The sequence below is a fragment of the Drosophila obscura genome, unplaced genomic scaffold (assembly GCF_018151105.1).
Source record: "Drosophila obscura isolate BZ-5 IFL unplaced genomic scaffold, ASM1815110v1 contig_46, whole genome shotgun sequence".
Classification (NCBI taxonomy): domain Eukaryota; kingdom Metazoa; phylum Arthropoda; class Insecta; order Diptera; family Drosophilidae; genus Drosophila; species Drosophila obscura.
Window position 1 is genome coordinate 791,767 of NW_024542835.1, and position 19,198 is coordinate 810,964.

A 19,198-nucleotide genomic window follows, 5' to 3' on the forward strand; every position below is an offset into this window, starting at 1 on the left:
CTAAAAAAAATGATGAATGCATCCATAAAGTAAACCTGAACACTTTGTAGCTTCAGCTTACCGTCTGAAAAATATTAATGCAAAAGTTATCATTTTTGTGCGGTAGTTTTTTCTTCAAAATTTTGAATTTAAAAACTCATTAATTTAAAGTATTGATCATAAAATTCTATGGAGAAACGGCTGAGATAAAATTGGTTGACAAACCCTCCGAAAATCCAATTTTTCCATATAATTTTATGAACAATACATTAAACGAAGCCTAATTATACATGTCAAATTCGTGCTTGCATTTCAAAGTTTGAAGCTCGCAAGAAGTGGTCCCTTTTTGCAAGCAGTCATGAAAAAAACCGGTTGTTCGCGGACACGCTTAAAAACGGAATCGAAAAGACCCTTCCGCTTCGTTTTTTCGCTCTTCGCTCTTTGCTCAACCAACGCGAGTGTCTTGTCGCTCTCCTTATGCATTCGTTCACTTGAGACACTTCGTTGAGCCGAAAGTGTCTTTTGCGAATGTATGTGTGTGTGTGTGTTTGTTGTTTTCGTTGAAGCGTGTGGATCAATTACGATGAGCCGTCAGGGAAATAATAAAGTGCACTTTTGTTTTGCTATGAAGAATATGTGGAATTATGGATATTAAATCTTTTAAGTTTATAAATTTGCCTATGATTTCGTATTTACATTCTCGTTCTTCGTTATCCCATCCTCTTCCACGCTTTGCCTGCGAGGGAATATATAGTAGCAACAACAAATACCTAACGCAACTACAACAAAAAGACACTTCGTGCATGCACTGGCTCGTTTTGCTCAGTGACTGATGATCAGTTGTTGAGCGCCGAACGAAAGTCTCTCGCTCAGACTGTTTTCGTAGGAAAACACTTATGCTTCGTTCGCCGCTCAGCACGAGACCGAAAACACGAGAGCAACAAAAATACGTGTTCTGTTCAGAGAGAGAGCACGTCTGTTTCATTTTTCTGTCTTTTCCGCGAGCAGACAGCATACAAAAAATTGGTTGAGCATCTTTTTCGAGCTCTGTTTCAAACAGAAGTGTGGAGTAAGAGATTTGTTGGTGATTTGCTAGTCAGAGTCTGAGGCCTTTGAGCTTGGAGATCCCTGAGCTCGAGGGCCCCAGTGCGACGCATCGTCTGCATTACGTGATAGCTCTCATTATCAAACCAATTTATCACAATTTTAGCCGATGAGCTTTGGGACCGCGTGCAAATTAAATGCCGCATGATACCTGGCGAACACATACAAAATTTAGCCGAGAGAAGGCCCAAAAGCATATTCAAAATGTGATAAGGTTTTGCAAAAAACATTTTTTGAAAATTATAAATTTTAAAAATTGCCAACGTGCAGAAGTGGATACATTGACTTTTTTAATATTAAAAACTCTTTCATTTTTTATAATTAAAGAATATATAAAAAAACGAGAAGGAACGTGTGAGTCGCTTCTGGGGACGCGACTCTACTTATACCCGTACTCAGTCAGTATATACATTTTTGAGCATAATTTTTTAGAATTTTAGAATTAAAAAAAAAATTGTTTTGTGTGGGAGGAAGGGGGCGGGGCGAAATTTTGAAATACACTTGTAGCAGTGTGATATCACATGAGTCTGAAAATCAAATTTGGTTTCTCTAGCTCTTATAGTCTCTGAGATCCAGGCGCTCATCAAGACGGACGGACGGACAGACGGACATGGCTATATAGACTCGGCTATTGATGCTGATCAAGAATATATATACTTTATGGGGTCGGAAACGTTTCCTTCTCTGCGTTGCACACATCCACTTTTACCACAAATCTAATATACCCCTTAACTCTTTTTTGAGTACGGGTATAAAAAAACCACAAGGATTGACTCATTTTTAAAGATTTTATAGGTGTTTCAACTAAAATGTGATGAACATGTATCCTTGAATGCTCCACTGTAAGCCTGAATACCCACATCAATCGATGCGAAAATTGGGAGCCTAGGACTAAGTATAACAGTGGTATTATTTATTAAATTAACATTGCTGGTGTCTATCACTTAAATTTGACAATAGTTTGCATATAACAATAACTTACGATTAGATATTACGATTAAAAAACGTTAATATTGGAATATATGTATGCATGAATGACTTCATATTAAAAATTGCCTAAGAGCCAGCGTCTGCATCGTGATCTGCACGTTTTGGGAAGGAAAAAGATTCCATAAAAACTCGTGTTAGGGAAGAGATGTTTCACTATTTATCTCGCTTTTGTTTACTACAAAAAAAAAACAAGACATATATCATTAATATCAAGATAGTTTAAGAATTTAATGTAAAGAATAATGGCAATAAACATTATTCCTCGTTTTTTTCAGTAGCATTGTTTTGTTTTTGTTCAATCAAATTATTTTATGGAAAAAGCATTGCTGTTGTGAAAAATAACTGTTCCATTACTTTCTAGCCATAGCGATTCCTAGTCCCAAAATTCCGCCCAGCACAAGGGCAGCTCCTCCAGCAACTGCCATCCCCTTTGCAATTTCCTTATCGCTTTGCTTTTTAATGTATTCCTGCGAAGCATTAGTACCAGGTTAAATTTAAATATTTGTTCCTAAATTTTATATTCATTCACCTCTAGAGAGCGCACTTGATCGTTTGATTCAATTTCCAGGAAGGCTTTGCAATACTTTAAACCTTCAGTATAATTTTTAATACGAGCATTTCCGAACGCTAGGTAATAAATATAATCACGTCTTCCGTCAGGATGCGTTCGTGCTAGCTCTTCCAGTATCATAATTCCCTATATATATGGTAAATATGTAAATATTTAACTCGCCTTTTGTTAAAAAGATCTTCTATAATGAGTCACCTTTCTTATGTCGTTTGTGTACCGACTACGAACCAGACAAAATGCATATCTAAAAGGTTTTAAAGAAAAATAAAAGTTCACAGTCATGTCCGAAAATGTTGCCAATATATGTACACATTGCAAAATTTTTTCAAATATCGGCAGAACGTACTCAAATTTTGTCTCTGAAGTTACCTCTCCATCCAACTCTAGCTCATGGTGATATTTTTTTTCAAATCTCTGTAAAAGGAAAGTGCTGCAATAAACATTAAACAAAATGGTACAACGCACCTCCAAATCTTCTTGAGGTACAACATCATTTAAAAGTTCATCCATTGTTTCTTCGTTGCTTTATTTCCTTCTTTTTTACGACACGAATTGAAGGGTTGAAGTGTGACCGCGGAGTTATCGAACGAATATACCCGTCTGACCCTCAGAAATATACCAAAATATACATTTTCAGGCAGTCTCCGGTTTTCACATTCACTTTGCGTTTTACGTTTTCAGCCAAAAGTCATACTTTTCATTTCAAGGCGCTATGGAATCGACAAAAGTGAATTTGATTACTCCCTGTTCTGTTATACCCACGCGTTGCCAGATCATACAAAAAGGTCTCTATTAAGCCTAGTACTCAGATCGAAAAACTGTTTGCTAGCAAACAGATGTCATATATTTTTCGAGCGACTAGTGGTGTGACCAGATGTGTGCACTGCATTCCGAACGGTTACACTGCTCAGACCGCTGCTTGGTTTTGTTTAAAGTTAACAAAATGCACTTCTTCGGCTGGGGCCGCTCTTCCCCAGGCATATCCTGGGCTCCCCAATATTTTATTGCCAAGGTAATGTGTCTGACTACATTACCCGACAAAATCGAACCTTTTTTTTCCTCAAGGATGCAAACCGACTTTTTCTGATAGATATGGGGCTTTACAATTTTTTAAAGAATTATGGTTTTTTTTCTATGGCAGAACTTTTTTTGAAACATTTTTGAAGTCTGGTATTTTTTTTTAAAGCTTTTTTAGAGGTAGCGCTTGTTTTTTTTACATAACTCTAGCATCTTACGTCTGGTTGTAAAGAACTTAGCTATTTTGAAAAGATAATTAAAACAGCTAGAAGTTAAGCCCACACACTTTGTGATTTTATTTTACCGTCTGGGAAATATAAAGCATTGAAATGCAAAAATGATGATTTTTGTGCGGTATTTTTTACGAAATTTTGACTTTAAAAACTCAGGAAAAGTCGAAGAAAAAATGATATCCTGTGTCCTCTAGTTTTTTGTGTATAGGTGCATTAATTTGGCGTCGTTTAAGGTATCGCTCATTCAAATCTATGTAGAGACTTTGGAGCTAAAATTCGTTAACCAAACCTAAAAAATTAAAAAATTTAACAAAAAATACCTTTTGGAAGGTTGCGGGCCCAACTGCCAATTGGGAACAAAGCAAACGAAAAAGGGTTGTACATTTGGTACCTGATCGCGTTCCTTTGGTATGAAATGTTGTTGACAGTTACTTTTTTCGTTATCTGAGGTAGGATATCTGTTCAGGTCAAATGTTTCCTTTATATTCTCACATTAAGCTGAGACTAATGAAAAATTTTGTTAAAGCACTGGATAAGGAAGGAGAATCAATGCGTTACCTAAAAGCTGTTTTTCCACGTCTATCGCTGGCAAAAGTGAAAGAAGGAGTATTTGATTGTCCCCAAATAAAAAAACTACTAAAAGATGATGGATTTCCTTCTGGCCTCTACACAGATCCACTTCCACATCCACTGTTACTTTCTTTTTAAATACCAGGATTGCGTAACAACTTCTCCCAAACGGCTCGATCGTTTTTTATAAAATTTGTTTTCTATATTTAGTAGATATTAGAATAGTTTATCAAGTATTATCACCGTCCTACCACTACCCATCATTTTTTATCAGGATTTTAAAATGTTTTATTCTTTAATGATTAAAGTTTAATCTATGTACATATTGGTTTAATGCAGAGGCCGGCAGCGTCGTATGCATAGGAAAAAATTTCGGGCAGCGCAGTCGGCACACGTACAGCGTAAAGACTTCGTGTGGTTTCGTTATTCTGCCTGATGACGAACCGGCAGAGAAAATTCTGCTCTGCTGACTTCGCGGCAGAGAAACATGCTTCGGGCTATGCACAAACGGCTTCATAATCTGCTCGCTTGCCTCAGCGGCAGAGAAGCATTCGTGTGCCCCATGCACAATTCTTCGGCTTTCGCAGCAGCAGAATGTGTGAGTCTGTGTGCCGACCCCTGGTTTAATGTTACGGGTGTTGTGAGTGTGAAAGGTTTGCATACCGATTTACATCAGTAAGAACATCCATTTGGTATATTTGTGTGTATCCCCTTTTGGTCGTGAAATGAATAATGCAAGAAACTGTGTTCGGTGGTCAGAAAGAACAGACGAATCTAACAAGATACCGAATATGTGCGTTTAAGCAAGTCGCAATTGCGTGAATTTCAATCACACGAGGTGATCGAAACCAACAACGACAATTGGAGTACGAGGGTTGAATATTCCGATCATCCAAAAGTGCTATTTGGTGCTATAGACAAAGAATGTCATGCGCTAAAATTCGAGCATGAGTCCGCTGGTATTTGTTGCGCATCAGGAAAAGTGCAACTACCTGAAATTGAGACAGCACCAAAAACATTGAACGGCTTGCTCATTCAATTCATACATGCAAGTGACATCGTTTGGAGCAACAGGTATAGTTTACAATACTACGGCAAATGGTAAATAATTCGATTCAATATTTATAATCAAAGAAAAATTTTGCCACATAGTGGTTTCATTGCTGACAATGGCAAACGAATCACATACATTTTTACAAATATACATCTTTGGTGGTGAGTCGTCTATATCACGACCGTGCATTCGCAATCGTGTGCATGCACGTTTCGGCCATATACTTTGCCTTCGAGCAAAGCCGAGCTTCCCGAATTAATAATGAGCATAAGGAATTATTGAAATTCTTGAAATCTATCCGAAGTTACGGTGGCAAAAACGTAACAGCTAGCGACAAAAAAGATCTTCCAAATTGATATAGATATTTTTAGTGGCAGAACGTTTGCCAGGTGGCGCTGAAGGAAAAAAAAACATCTGGCGTTTTATTTGCGGGTAAACGACAATACACTTTAATTTTTTATACCCGTACTCAAAAAAGAGTTAAGGGGTATATTAGATTTGTGGTAAAAGTGGATGTGTGTAACGCAGAGAAGGAAACGTTTCCGACCCCATAAAGTATATATATTCTTGATCAGCATCAATAGCCGAGTCGATATAGCCATGTCTGTCTGTCCGTCTTTCCGTCTGTCCGTCTGTCTGTCTTGTTGAGCGCCTAGATCTCAGAGACTATAAGAGCTAGGGCAACCAAATTTGGTTTCCAGACTTATGTGATATCCCACTGCTACAAGTGTATTTCAAAATTTCGCCCCGCCTCCTTCCGCCCCCACAAAGGACGAAAATCTGTGGCAGGCACAATATTAAAGATACGATAAAACTAAAAACGCAGTATCGTAGAGAATGACCATATCTACCAGACTGCCGAATCTGAATCAGATCGGATCATAATTATAGCCAGAATGAAGAAATTAATTTTTAGTTGCTTCCCCTCTCCCTCCCGTTACAGACAACACAACTCATTTTCCTTCTCGCTCGCACACGCTGCCGCGTTCAGTGCGCGAGCAACCCCTAGCGGAGGAGATGTAGAATATGAATGGAACATGTACAATCTACATGTTAGATGTAGAATAGACATTGTAGATGAGATGTAGATAGCAGATGTAGCAAAAAAATGTAAAATGTAAATTTTTTTTTTTCCAAAATTCTAAAAAATTATAAGCTCAATAATGTATATACTGACTGAGTACGGGCAAAGACAATATAAGTATAAGATGCGGAACGCTCATACATTTCAATTGCCATATGCAAGACAATTTTTCGGCCAGCGACGAAATTCGCGCCATCTCGCTCGCACAAATTTGAGAGCGTACGAATCTAAAAATAGAATCCGCTTGCATGTGTAAGTACACACAGAACAGCAAGTGCGTATGTGTGCGTACTTGTGCTAAGCGGACGATTTTCGAGACGGAAACCTTTTTATGAGTTGAGAAACGAAATTATATACCGGCGTTGAATACGTCGCATCCTGAATACCCTAATGGCAATTATTCCAATGTGATTCATGGAATTTCATGTATTAAATATATTATGTATTTTTATATATGTATATACGATCATCATTATCGAATATACCATCTTAAAATAAATTATCGTTGAAGGGATATACATATACAATATAACAGTTTTTTAATATTGGGGTGGTAAGCGTCTTGCAAAATTAACTTACACTTATAAAGTGAAGGGTATATTTCGACAGCGCTGTAAAAAACGTATGCATGTGCACACATACAGTCGTCGCGACGACTCGGCTCGGCTGTCGCATCGGCAAAGAACCAACTTCGTGTTCCTTCGTATGCTGTATGCATACAAGAGAGCGGCTGGCTCTAGAGCGCTCTCTCTCTCTCTAAAAAATTTCAAGAGAGCCTGGAGCCAGCTCTAGAGCCAGCCCCGAAAATTCGTGTGCAGAAATTTCGTGTGGCGTTACGCATCTTATACTTATATTGTCTTTGGTACGGGTATAAGTAGAGTCGTGTCCCCAGAAACGACTCACACGTTCCTTCTCGTTTTTAAATTTAATTTTTTGAATGCAATATCCTGACGCTACAATTATTAACTTATTTTTATTGCGCTAGTCACTTACGATGTATAATTCGTTTTGAAAGAGTATTTACTTAAAACTAATAATTGTACATTAACATTTTCACAAGAGTGTTTATAAATTTTATTATACCCGTACTCAAAAAAGAGTTAAGGGGTATATTAGATTTGTGGTAAAAGTGGATGTGTGTAACGCAGAGAAGGAAACGTTTCCGACCCCATAAAGTATATATATTCTTGATCAGCATCAGTAGCCGAGTCGATATAGCCATGTCTGTCCGTCTGTCTGTCCGTCTTGTTGAGCGCCTAGATCTCAGAGACTATAAAAGCTAGGGCAACCAAATTTGGTTTCCAGACTCATGTGATATCACACTGCTACAAGTGTATTTCAAAATTTCGCCCCGCCCCCTTCCGCCCCAACAAAGGACGAAAATCTGTGGCAGCCACAATTTCAAAGATACGATAAAACTAAAAACGCAGTATAGTAGAGAATGCCCATATCTACCAGACTGCCGAATCTGAATCAGATCGGATAATAATTATAGCCAGAATGACGAAATTAATTTTCAGTTGCTTCCCCTGCCCCCTCCTGACCAAGACAACACAACTCATTTTCCTTCTCGCTCGCACACTCTGCCGCGTTCAGTGCGCGAGCAACCCCTAGCGGAGGAGATGTAGAATATGAATGGAACATGTACAATCTACATGTTAGATGTGGAATAGACATTGTATATGTAGATGTAGATAGCAGATGTAGCAAAAAAATGTAAAATTTTATTTTTTTCTAAAATTCTAAAAAATCATAAGCTCAAAAATGTATATACTGACTGAGTACGGGTATAAGTAGAGTCGTGTCCCCAGAAACGACTCACACGTTCCTTCTCGTTTTATTTCGATTTCCATTGATCACCACACCAATTAGGACAGAAGGGATTTCTTCAAACTTGCAAATAAATAAATAATGGTCAAAATTGGGTAACAAGTGTTTATAACAAGTTGAAAATCACAGTTTACTTTTGCGAAATTACTTTTTGACACAAATTGCAAGAAATTAGTTTATTATAGGCCGTTTACACTGGGGCTGCGTCATGCTTCTTTGCGTCTTGGCGAAGACGCAGTTTTTTTTACATAGGTTAAGCATAGGGCCCTAGTGGTGGCAAAAAGTTGCGTCAGTGTCTGATTCATGTGCGTCTATTCGGTATATTCGATTGATTTTGCTCATTTTTGGTATTTTCTGCCTATCAGCGCAACTATCACCACTAATAACAACAAAAAATTGTAGATCAAAAATCAAATTTTGGCGCTAAAAATGTATGATTGTGCAAAAAGGTGAAAATATACATAAAGTCATTAAATAAAATACTTGAAACTGATTGTATTATTATCATATGAAATTTTTCTGACCCCCTGATGCCATTAAGACACTGCTGGAGACGAACTTCGGTGGTTTTCATAATTTGAAGAAGAACTCCCACAAACTCTACAATGAAATGTCTGAAAATAATATTTAAATATGAGAATCAATTCTTTTTCGTCCATTTTCCTGACGTCTTGCTTAATTCTGTTGATTTTCAAAAATTTGTGTATCTTTCCTTGTCATCAAACACCCAAATCCAAATTCAAGACGCACGTCTTCCAATGTAAACGCCTTTTCTGCTTCATTGCGTCTATGCCGATATCGATAGCAGACGCGCCCAGTGTAAAAAGGCTATAAGTCGACAATACAAAAACACTTTGGTAGGATTTTTTCTAAAATAAGATATAAAAAATACAATCCACAACTGCAACATTGAATGCATAATTCAAAATCGTTTCATAACACTACTCGACAAAATTGAACTTATTTTCCGCTTCGATCCAAACCGACATTTTCTGATAGAATGGGAGCTTTTAAATTTGCCAAAAAAACGATGGCCCTTTGTGCAATAGCCAAATATTTCAACACAATAAAATAAAGTAAAATGAAAATGACTTGAAATTATTTCCTCTGTCAAAAAAGTTTTAGACGCTGATAGCACTACCCGACACGATTTTTCCTCAAGGAACCAAAACGACTTTTTCTAATAGATTTGGGGCTTTAAAATTTTTTGATAACACTACTCCACAAAATTGATCTTTTTATTTAGGCCCGCAACCTGCCAACAATTTTTTTTTTTGTCTATTTTTTAACGACTTTTAGCTCTCCCGTTTATCCATCGATTTTAATGAACAATACCTTAACGACTCCAATAACGACGCCTAATTAATGCGTCTATCTAAAACCAAAAATGTTGGCCAAGAATTATTTTTTTTTCGACTTTTCCCAAATTTTTAAAGTCAAAATTTCGAGAGAAAAAAAAATCAAAAAAATTATGAAGTTTGAATTTGAAAGCTAAATATCTTCCAGGCGTTACGCTGCAGATGCAAAGAGTCTGGGTCGGATTTATAGCTGCGTTTGTCAGCTATAACAGAACTGTTCTATACAACCAGATATAAGAGACTTAAGTTATGTGAAAAATAAAAGCACTACCTCTGAAAAAAACATTAAAAAAATACCAGTTTTCAAAAATTCTTTAAAAAAAAAATAAACCATAGAAAAAAAACCATAATTCTTAAAAAAAATTTAAAATCCCATAACTATCAGAAAAAGTCGGTTTGGATCCTTGAGGAAAAAAAAGTTGGATTTCAGGTTTCCAGGTTTTCGTTCGACAACTTTTTAAACCCGTACTCGAAGAGTTAAGGGGTATATTGTATTTGTAGTAAAATTGGATGTGTGCAACGCAATGAAGGAAATGTTTCCGACCCCATAAAGTATATATATTCTTGATCAGCATCAATAGCCGAGTCGATATAGCCATGTCTGTCTGTTCGTCCGTCCGTCTTGTTTGTGTTCTCAGAGTTCTCAGAGACTATAAGAGCTAGAGCAACAAAATTTTGATTCTAGACTCATGTCACAGTGAATCATGTTTGTTTTAAAATTTTGTCACGCCCCCGCAACGGACGATAATCTGTGGTAGCTACAATTTTAAAGATACGAAAAAACGCAGTATCATGTAGAATGAAAATATCTATCAGATTGCCGCATCTGGTACAGATCGGATCATTGTTATAGCCAGAATGAAGAAATTCATTTTCAGTTGCCTACCCCGCCCCTCTCTGAGGAGCAGTCGCTACGTATTCTCTTTCTTGCTCGCACACACTTTGCACAGGGCAACTTTTGCGAAGATGTAGAATCTATATAGTAGATTGTATAATCTACATTGTAGATGGCAAATGTAGCTAAAAAATGTAAAATGCAAAATATTTTATGATTCTACATAAATCATAAGCATACATATTTAGTTTCAGTTAAATTCCACGTGGAAAAAGTGGGCACTTCTGAATACATCAGTGCTCTGGCGAAAGCGTTTTTTTGGCATATGGTAAAGAAGGCAGTTAGAGTTGCAGCAGGTGATGGTGGATTGACGACTTTCTTGCATATTTGCGTTTGTGAAATAGACTCGTTGGCCATTCTCCAAGTGGACGTTGGATTGCGTTCATGCATGGGAAATAATTAAAATCGACATGCAGCCTCATTGCTGCTTATGTATCTTCCAGTCTGGTATTGGGAATGTCATCGACAACTCGCACTGCATTCCTATCACCAAACCAAAACTGCAATATCGCTGCCTTTATTCACGTACTTGCAGATGTATTTGATCGATTTCACGGAATTTCAAGTCTGCGTTTATGTGCGCTTTGTATGTGTTTGACAACAGAGGCGAATATGGAACCACCCAACGATTGTCTACCTCAATATCTCCAATTCGAATGTGTAAAGTTGCCGAAGTCCCGCCATCTTCAGTTGAACGTCTACCTTACAAAGGATATCCATCGTCTCCTGTTGGCTGCTCGAGAATATCGCTTGGAACATTTACCATCTACCATGCATGGTGAACTCGGATTGAGTGTACTGCATGGTCTATGGATCATGTCCTTGATGACAGCGCATGCTAAAATTATCAACATTATGTCGTGAAATCTCACCGCATCATATGTGCGTATGTGCCAATCCTCTCTGCCATTCAACTGAATACAGTACCGCACAGATTTAAAAACTCCATGCTTCACAATAATTTTACATCAGTGACATCAGCTACACGGGCTGTGATGTCATGCCTATCCGCGGCCGATTGTCCAAAAAATAACAGCTGCACTATCTCGGTCCAAGCTGGATTACTTGTGAAGGTGATGAATAAGTCTGGACGGCCGTAATAACGAACATATGAACATGGTATTTTGAGCATATTCCCGCATGTGACGTGAACTACCTATGTATGAATATGGAAAAATTGTAAGCTTTCCAAAAAAGTCGAAAATTATGGCATTAATGTAATTTTTTTGGGTTAAATATTTTATTGCGGTTTTCATTTTTTGATTCCTTAATAAAAAGATAGAACAAAACTAATTTTAAGGAATTTTAAAGGAATACCAGGTCACGGTATGTCGATTTATTGTTAGTACATGTTTTTAGAGAGTTATGTTTTGTTATTGAATTGCTCAATGTTTGGTTCGAGTCTATTTTTAGCTCTACACCAACACTCTACAGCACAACCAATCACCAAGGTTAAAATTAGGTGCTTTTAACCAATTAATATAGAATCAAATGGTATTAATGTTTTCGGCCCGTTTTTGCCCCTTTTCGGAAAATTTTACATTTTGCAGATGTTCATGAGTTCACTCATGCAGCGCTGCTTGAGGTTTGGATCAACAACAAACGCGAAGCAGACGCTGTACAATTTTATATTTTAGAAAAAGTTGATGAAAACTATCTCACTGAAAATAAATCGATTGAAATTTCAAAAAAATGGCCAATTTATGGCTTATGTAAACAAATACTTACAAAATTACAATTACAAAAGATTAAATTTGTTTTCCGTAATTCTAGTTTTGTCTAACAAGCATTTATGTAAATTTGAAGAGGTCTAGCTTTACTTTTAAAATAAATGCTTGTATTACCGTCATTCACAACGAAATCTCGCAAATGAATATAGTCCTCGGATCGAAATTTCGTCTGATTCAATCTAAATAACAGCAAACGTTCTATTTCAGTTTTGAATAAATATCCACAATGTACTAACGATATTTCAATGTATGATTGTCCTCGTTTCCACGAACCATTAAGCGGTATGCGTAAACGTTCATCCCAAGTTTAGAAATATTACACGTTGGAGTCCCATAAATTCATCCACCTGGTAAAAACTTCGCAGCTATTCCAGACGAAGCGAGAGCTAAGGTTACTTCATTCTGTGATCGAAAACAATACTAAAGGTTGACGCCCCTAGAAAATCCTACTTCATACAACAATATTTATTGACGTAAACAATAGAGCAAGCTTAAACTTGTCTTAATTTGGGCTCAAACGGTTCAGTACTTTTCAAATGCATAGAGTTCGGAGGTATGAACACAACATTTGTATATATGTATATGGATAGATTATTTGGTTAAGAACATGTCACTTGGAAAACGGAATTTTAACATTAATTAAAGGAAATAGGGTAAAAAAGTTTCCGGTTGACAAGCAACAAGTATGAACTGGGAATGATCCCACTTACGTTTTATGCTTTTTTTTTGTATTGACCTTTTTTGTGTAAACTTTACTTAATAACACATCCAATAAAAAAAAGTCCTCAAAGTTAGCTAATCTTGTAGAAAATTTGTGTATCTATCGGATTAAATTGTATTTTAAGTGATGAGAGTCCTAGCCAGTTAAACCGAATATCAAAATGATTTTCGATCATGGAGAGAGAACGCTTAACCCATTGTCGACCATTGGGTATTTTTATACAAAAACTAAAATTATGAAACTGAGTGTATTTTAACGCAGTTCAGGTGTTAGATCTCGTGATAATTTTTTTTTTTTTGTGAGTAAAAAGGAATGATTGACCTACAAGGAACATTTACAAACAGAATTATTTTCTGCTGTTTAATTCAAGGTGTTCGCCTTTTTAAATATAGGGGGTTAATTGGGTTAAGTTCGTTTTTTCCTCGGTATATTTAAAAAATGACAAGGTATATATCTGAGGGTCAGAAATCCGCGGTCACACTGAACAGAAGGAACCATTTTTTCTGTCTACTCGAAATCAAAACAGAAAATACTAGTTAGTAGATATTTATTGAAATATATTTTACAAATGCCGTTCTCCGCATATTTGTTCAAAAGCGTACGGGTATGAAGTTACAAGCAAACTAAAAGGCACATTAATTGATAGCCTAGCGAAACTCGAGCAGACCATACACACACATACACACACACGAACGAGCAAATGGAGCAGCAGCAACACGTCTCAAAGTTGTTTGTCTGCACAGCGGTTGACTGCAAAGATGATATCGAGGAGGTGCGAATTTTAAATAACAAAAATGTTATATTTGAAATAAATAATAGTCTCATTTTTTATTTTGTTTTTTTAGAAATTTGAGCGGTCTTATATTAATCTGCAGCAACAAATTGCGGGCCTTAGTGATAAGGATATGCACGACATGCTGTCGCAGTTTGTTTGTAAAGACAAACAGCATGAAGAAATTTCAATTGGCTTCCTTTATATAATGCTTACTGACCCTGGTATGGCTCCTAAAACATATCGGGACATAACTCTTGTGTCCAGGGACGGCATGAATGTGATTGTATCAAACCTTACCTTACTTGTCGCTGAGAAGTATTCTAAGCTCACGGAGGTTGCCCGCAGACAGCTTATCTGGGTATTGCGAGAATTTGTAAAGCACCAGGTACTCAGTGTCGAAAATGTAATTTGGAACTGCTTACGACAAGCAGGCGGAGGAGATGCGTCTCATAGGAACCTGTTTCTCGTCGAGAGTCTCCTCGATATATTCATCGAGTACAGAGCATGGCTGGAAGCCAATCCGTTTCTCGTACAATCCACAGTTTACAGCTATGTTCGCCTCATAGAAGACCATGCTAATCCTGCCCTGATATCACTTCGTCAAAAGGAAGTAAAGTTTACAATCTCATTGATTCGGGAACGATTCCATGATATCATTCCACTAGGAAGAGATTTTGTACGGTAGGTGCATAAAGAAAGTTCAACATTATGCACAAAAAAACCTTGAATGAGCCTCGGCCTGCCGAAGAGCTTTGACATTCAAGACAGATTGTGATTTGTTAATGTTTAACTTACTAAATTTCTAACTGGTTTAGAGCTGTCTTTATAGTTGGTTTCGATCCGTATATTTATCTGATTCAATGCACTGACAAAATTCTTACTAACTACTGCTATGCACGGAATGCTATTTGTTCCATTAAAAAAGTTTAAAAAGAATAGAAAATAAAGTTTTCAAAAAGCAAAAATACATACAAAGACAAAAGGCTAAATAAAAATTTCCTTAAGTTTTTTGAATGAATCTCATTTTCTAATATTTTATTCTATTTATTTTTTCAATAGCCTTTTGCAAAACGTCGCGCGCATTCCCGAGTTCGAACAACTATGGCGGGATATTCTTTATAATCCCAAAAGCTTACATCCAACATTCAACGGAATTTGGCAGTTACTACAAATTCGGACAAGTCGAAGGTTTCTGCAATGTCGTCTTCTACCAGAAATGGAACGCAAGTTACATTTTCTAGCATCGTCGGTCAAATTTGGTAATCAGAAGCGATACCAGGATTGGTTTCAGGACAAGTATTTCGCGACACCTGAGTCGCACAGCTTACGCTCAGACCTCATCCGTTTTATCATTAATGTAATCCACCCGACTAACGATATGCTTTGTTCGGACATTATACCGCGATGGGCGATCATTGGCTGGCTCATCTCATCATGCACAAACCCAATTGCATCGGCCAATGCAAAGTTGTCATTGTTTTATGATTGGTTATTTTTCGATCCAGCCAAAGATAATATTATGAACATAGAGCCCGGCATTCTAGTGATGTACCACTCCATCAGAAATCATCCATTTGTCAGCAGTACGCTTTTAGATTTTCTGTGTCGCATTACAAAGAACTTTTATGTAAAGCACGAGGATAAAATTCGAATGGGCGTATACAATTCATTAAAACTTATACTTGACAAACAGGTTTGGTGTAATGAGATATATCTTTTGCTGTTCAAATAATTAATAATTGTTTTTTTACAGGTAATACCAAACTTACAACCACTATTTGAATCGCCAAAGCTTGACAGAGAGCTTCGTAATTTAATACGAGAAAACTTCAGGGAATTTGTGTCGTCTACTTCAAACCTATCTCAGCCCATTTATCCAGCACCACATTCTATTCAGGGTCCAATTTTCAAAAAAGATGCAGATCAACGAATATTGCATGGGGGTCAGTGTTCGTATTCCAAAGCATTTATCGTTTAAAGTCGTATCATAATAAATCATTTTTATTTCTCCAGAAAATTTCGATATCGCTGGAGCTGTGTTTGCTACGAACAGCGGATCTGTCGTATCGCTAGTAGATGAGGACTGCAAAATGGTTATACCGCCGTCAGAGCGAGAAATTGAAGGCATTTTCAGCGATCAAGACGTTGAGAGCTTGGGAAGAAATAATAAAAACGATGAAAATACCGATGACGACGACGACTTGCCACTTTCAAAAGTTAGATTTCAACAGATTACAAAAAAAAAAGTAATAATATAATTAGTTTTCCTTTTCAGGTCAGACTCAAAGAAAAGCCAAAGGTTGAGCTAGCCGAAGCAATTGCCGAATCATTTGAATGTTTTATTACAAAACGGAACTCATTTACATGGGAGGCATTTTTAAAAGATTTCCGCTCCTTACCAGCTTCTGCCTTCGAGGAGTTTCAGCTCAATTATGTGATCTCGAATACCGTTTTAATTCTTCGGGAAACCTTACCCCAACAAAATATATTCTCGGAGAGTAAGACTGATGAGAAGTTTTTGGCAAAGAGCATTAGCTATCCCATTTATGGTCTGTTCCGTTTTCTTTACGAAAACGATGATAAAAGCAAAAAACCCTTTCAAACGATGCTCTCTGAGATATGTGAGCGCATACCTGAAACAGGATTTTTGTTTCTCTATTTTATGAAGATTCACTGTAAGTTGCAAACCCGAAAAAATTCCCAACTGTCATATCAGTTCAAAACGACAGTCTATCGACAAATATGCGATGCGACTGATGACAAGATTGGCAATTGCCTGGTCAGAGACCTCGACCTGCTGGAGAAGGAAAATACGACCATTTACTTATGGCTCTTGCCTGACATATATCGAGAATTTAAGTCACTCGCAACAAATAACACTGATCTGTTGCGGATTACACTGCGCTGCATAGATGCAAAAAATGTTCGTGACATAATATACTCAGTCGCGCAAGGCAAACTCACCATTTTTAAACAAGATGGGCTAATTGATTGTATTAGAGAGAGTCTAGATTATGAGACCTACGAACAATTCTGTCTGTGGCAACTCGTTCAAGCACATGATGTACCCTTAAAGACTATTCAGGTAAGCAGTGGCTATTATGTCAACTATTCAATTTTTACGTTTATAATTAAAAACTTTGTAGGACCTATTGCCAGAATTGGAGGCTGCAAATCATCCGGAAGCACTTAGTCATTTTCTCTTACTTCTAAAAAACGAAGAGCCGACGAATGAAATAATTCGACTTATGCTAAGCAGGGAAGCTAAATCAAGGGGAGATCCCTTTGTTACTTCGGCGTTAAGGTAAACGTATACAATTACTTACATTTTAGTAATATATAAATATGAAACCATTTTGTTAATAGGTTTTGGTGTCAGCGGTACGAAGAAAAGCTGTCTGAAATCATTGCATCTTTGCTAACGTCAAAATATCCTAGCTCATCTCCTAACAAAAGAAAACGACCATCTAAAGGTAGTTCAGTGGCCAGTAGTACTCCCTCCGCTGATCAAGTAGGTTTATAAGTTTATAAGTCGCATAGAATCAGGATTTACCAAATCATTTTTTTTAAATTTTGTTTTTGAATAGGTATTAAACCATCTAGAGCATTATAGAAGAAGTTGCAGGCACGGAACAGGTACCGGGCTATATGTTCATGATATGATGCAGCGGGCATTGCAATCTGCCTATTCGCATAGTAATGAGAGCACAAAGGCAAGTACTAAGTACATATTTGTAATTTGGTTCATATAATTTAATATAATCCTATAGAAACAATTCAGCGATCTATTCGCATTGGCAGCGGAAGACGAAACCACTGCCGTTGGCCGCCGTGGAGGAAGCGGTCGAGGACGTAAGCAACCAGTTAGTAAAAAGGACGCAAATAATCACAGCACGGGAAACAAAAAAAATTCGGAGATCATTAAAACTATATACTCTTCCGATGAAAACTCGAGCGAGGTATGGAAAATTTGATATTGAACCCTCTAACATTTAAAAATCTTATAAATAACTTATAATTTTAGGAGGATTGGTCGAAACAGAAAACGACACAGGCAGCAAAGAAACGGAAAAAAGTTATTAATGAGTCTGACTGACAGTTTGACCGTCAATCATTGGCTTCAGTCCCCATTGTATGCTTTGACGAAGTGAATTATCTGAAAAACAAAAAGGAGTTTTTCAACGACATTAGTTAAGTTGAAAAGTTTTTAATAAGATTTTATAATTAATAAGTAAATAATTAGTAAAACAAATTATAGAATTTTTTGAATGTTAAAATTGTAACGTTATATTTTTTTATTTTTAATAAAAAAATGCTTATAGATTTATTCAGAAAATTAAGGAAAGAGCTTATTTTCAGACCTAAACACATACGTACATACATATCTATGTATATATGTATATAGTTAAAACATAAGATTCTTAAATAATTTGGCATGGCTATCAGAGAACGAAATTGAGAACGTTCAAACATAAAAATCATCCTTAGCTTTGAATTGTTCGCTTTTTTGTTGATATTTAATCACCCAAAACTGTGCTCTTTTTGTGGCCTCGCCTGTAGCTCAATCAAAAAATGAACTCGTATATTTTTAACCATGTAATGAGTCGGGGGTGTGCTTCTCAACGAGATGAAAAAAAGAACAAAATTAATTTGTTAATTTGAACTCCTCGAATTTTATGAATTTACTTTCGTATACTAAGTAGGTCTGCGCATAGGTCGTATTTTTCATCTTCACATTACCGCCCATTGACTTTTAATCGCGATTATAGTGTTTTTGGATCAATTAGTTGTTTGATTTAGTTGTCAGAGTATTATGGCACATAATCTCAATTTGATATTTGTCTGTGTTTTTTATACCCGTACTCAAAAAAGAGTTAACGAGTATATTAGATTTGTGCTAAAAAAGGATGTGAGTAACGCAGAGAAGGAAACGTTTCCGACTCCATAAAGTATATATATTCTTGATCAGCATCAATAGCCGAGTCGATATAGCCATGTCTGTCTGTCTCGATGAGCGTCTAGATCTCAGAGACTATAAGAGCTAGAGCAACCAAATTTGGTTTCCAGACTCATGTGATATCCCACTGCTACAAGTGTATTTCAAAATTTCGCACCGCCCCCTTCCGTCCCACAAAAGACGAAAAAATTTAAAAATTTTAAATAATCCATTGCTAAAAATGTATATACTGACTTAGTACGGGTATAAGTAGAGTCGCGTCCCCAGAAGCGACTCACACGTTCCTTCTCGTTTTTTGTGAATTTTGTCAATTTTTTGTTTTATACCGTG

General features: G+C 36.8%; 3 protein-coding genes and 1 long non-coding RNA gene across 5 annotated transcripts; 2 read left to right on the forward strand and 2 right to left on the reverse strand.

Annotated features, from left to right (window-relative positions):
• Positions 1-1,857: 1,857 nt before the first annotated feature.
• Positions 1,858-3,228, reverse strand: LOC111074590 (mitochondrial fission 1 protein). Its single transcript, XM_022367421.2, has 6 exons — positions 3,110-3,228; positions 2,991-3,058; positions 2,840-2,888; positions 2,603-2,770; positions 2,428-2,540; positions 1,858-2,248 (listed from the first exon to the last, which is right to left on the reverse strand). The coding sequence occupies exons 1-6, from the start codon at positions 3,152-3,154 to the stop codon at positions 2,227-2,229; spliced, it is 465 nt and encodes a 154-aa protein (XP_022223113.1). The 5' UTR covers positions 3,155-3,228; the 3' UTR covers positions 1,858-2,226.
• Positions 3,229-5,456: 2,228 nt separating this feature from the next.
• On the forward strand, positions 5,457-11,967 carry LOC111074622. The gene is made up of 2 exons (XM_022367473.2): positions 5,457-5,538; positions 11,221-11,967. Exons 1-2 carry the CDS (start codon positions 5,511-5,513, stop codon positions 11,547-11,549), a joined length of 357 nt encoding a protein of 118 aa, XP_022223165.1. The 5' UTR covers positions 5,457-5,510; the 3' UTR covers positions 11,550-11,967.
• Positions 11,827-12,839, reverse strand: LOC111074623. 2 transcript variants are annotated; one of them, XR_002607829.2, is made up of 3 exons: positions 12,652-12,839; positions 12,414-12,594; positions 11,827-11,841 (listed from the first exon to the last, which is right to left on the reverse strand). It is a non-coding gene; the product is annotated as an uncharacterized LOC111074623 (long non-coding RNA). The 2 variants fall into 2 exon arrangements; XR_002607828.2 differs by lacking the exon at positions 11,827-11,841 and adding an exon at positions 11,958-12,346 and having other exon boundaries at positions 12,652-12,838.
• A 767-nt stretch (positions 12,840-13,606) lies between these two features.
• Positions 13,607-18,111, forward strand: LOC111074624 (integrator complex subunit 3 homolog). Its single transcript, XM_022367475.2, has 11 exons — positions 13,607-13,908; positions 13,982-14,592; positions 14,971-15,604; positions 15,665-15,854; positions 15,925-16,127; positions 16,187-16,996; positions 17,058-17,215; positions 17,278-17,422; positions 17,499-17,624; positions 17,682-17,870; positions 17,936-18,111. The coding sequence occupies exons 1-11, from the start codon at positions 13,837-13,839 to the stop codon at positions 18,005-18,007; spliced, it is 3,210 nt and encodes a 1,069-aa protein (XP_022223167.2). The 5' UTR covers positions 13,607-13,836; the 3' UTR covers positions 18,008-18,111.
• Positions 18,112-19,198: the final 1,087 nt, after the last annotated feature.

Excerpts from the sequence above, each read along its gene's own strand:
- LOC111074590 (XM_022367421.2), bottom strand. The coding sequence starts at position 3,154 with ATGGATGAACTTTTAAATGATGTTGTACCTCAAGAAGATTTGGAG. Across the intron at positions 2,889-2,990 it reads ACTTCAGAGACAAAATTTGA|ATATGCATTTTGTCTGGTTC; the intron begins GTACGTTCTGCC and ends AAAACCTTTTAG. Across the intron at positions 2,771-2,839 it reads ACACAAACGACATAAGAAAG|GGAATTATGATACTGGAAGA; the intron begins GTGACTCATTAT and ends CCATATATATAG.
- LOC111074624 (XM_022367475.2), top strand. The coding sequence starts at position 13,837 with ATGGAGCAGCAGCAACACGTCTCAAAGTTGTTTGTCTGCACAGCGGTT. Across the intron at positions 16,128-16,186 it reads ACGACTTGCCACTTTCAAAA|GTCAGACTCAAAGAAAAGCC; the intron begins GTTAGATTTCAA and ends TTTCCTTTTCAG. Across the intron at positions 16,997-17,057 it reads TACCCTTAAAGACTATTCAG|GACCTATTGCCAGAATTGGA; the intron begins GTAAGCAGTGGC and ends AAAACTTTGTAG.
- LOC111074622 (XM_022367473.2), top strand. The coding sequence starts at position 5,511 with ATGCAAGTGACATCGTTTGGAGCAACAG. Across the intron at positions 5,539-11,220 it reads GACATCGTTTGGAGCAACAG|ATGTATTTGATCGATTTCAC; the intron begins GTATAGTTTACA and ends ACGTACTTGCAG.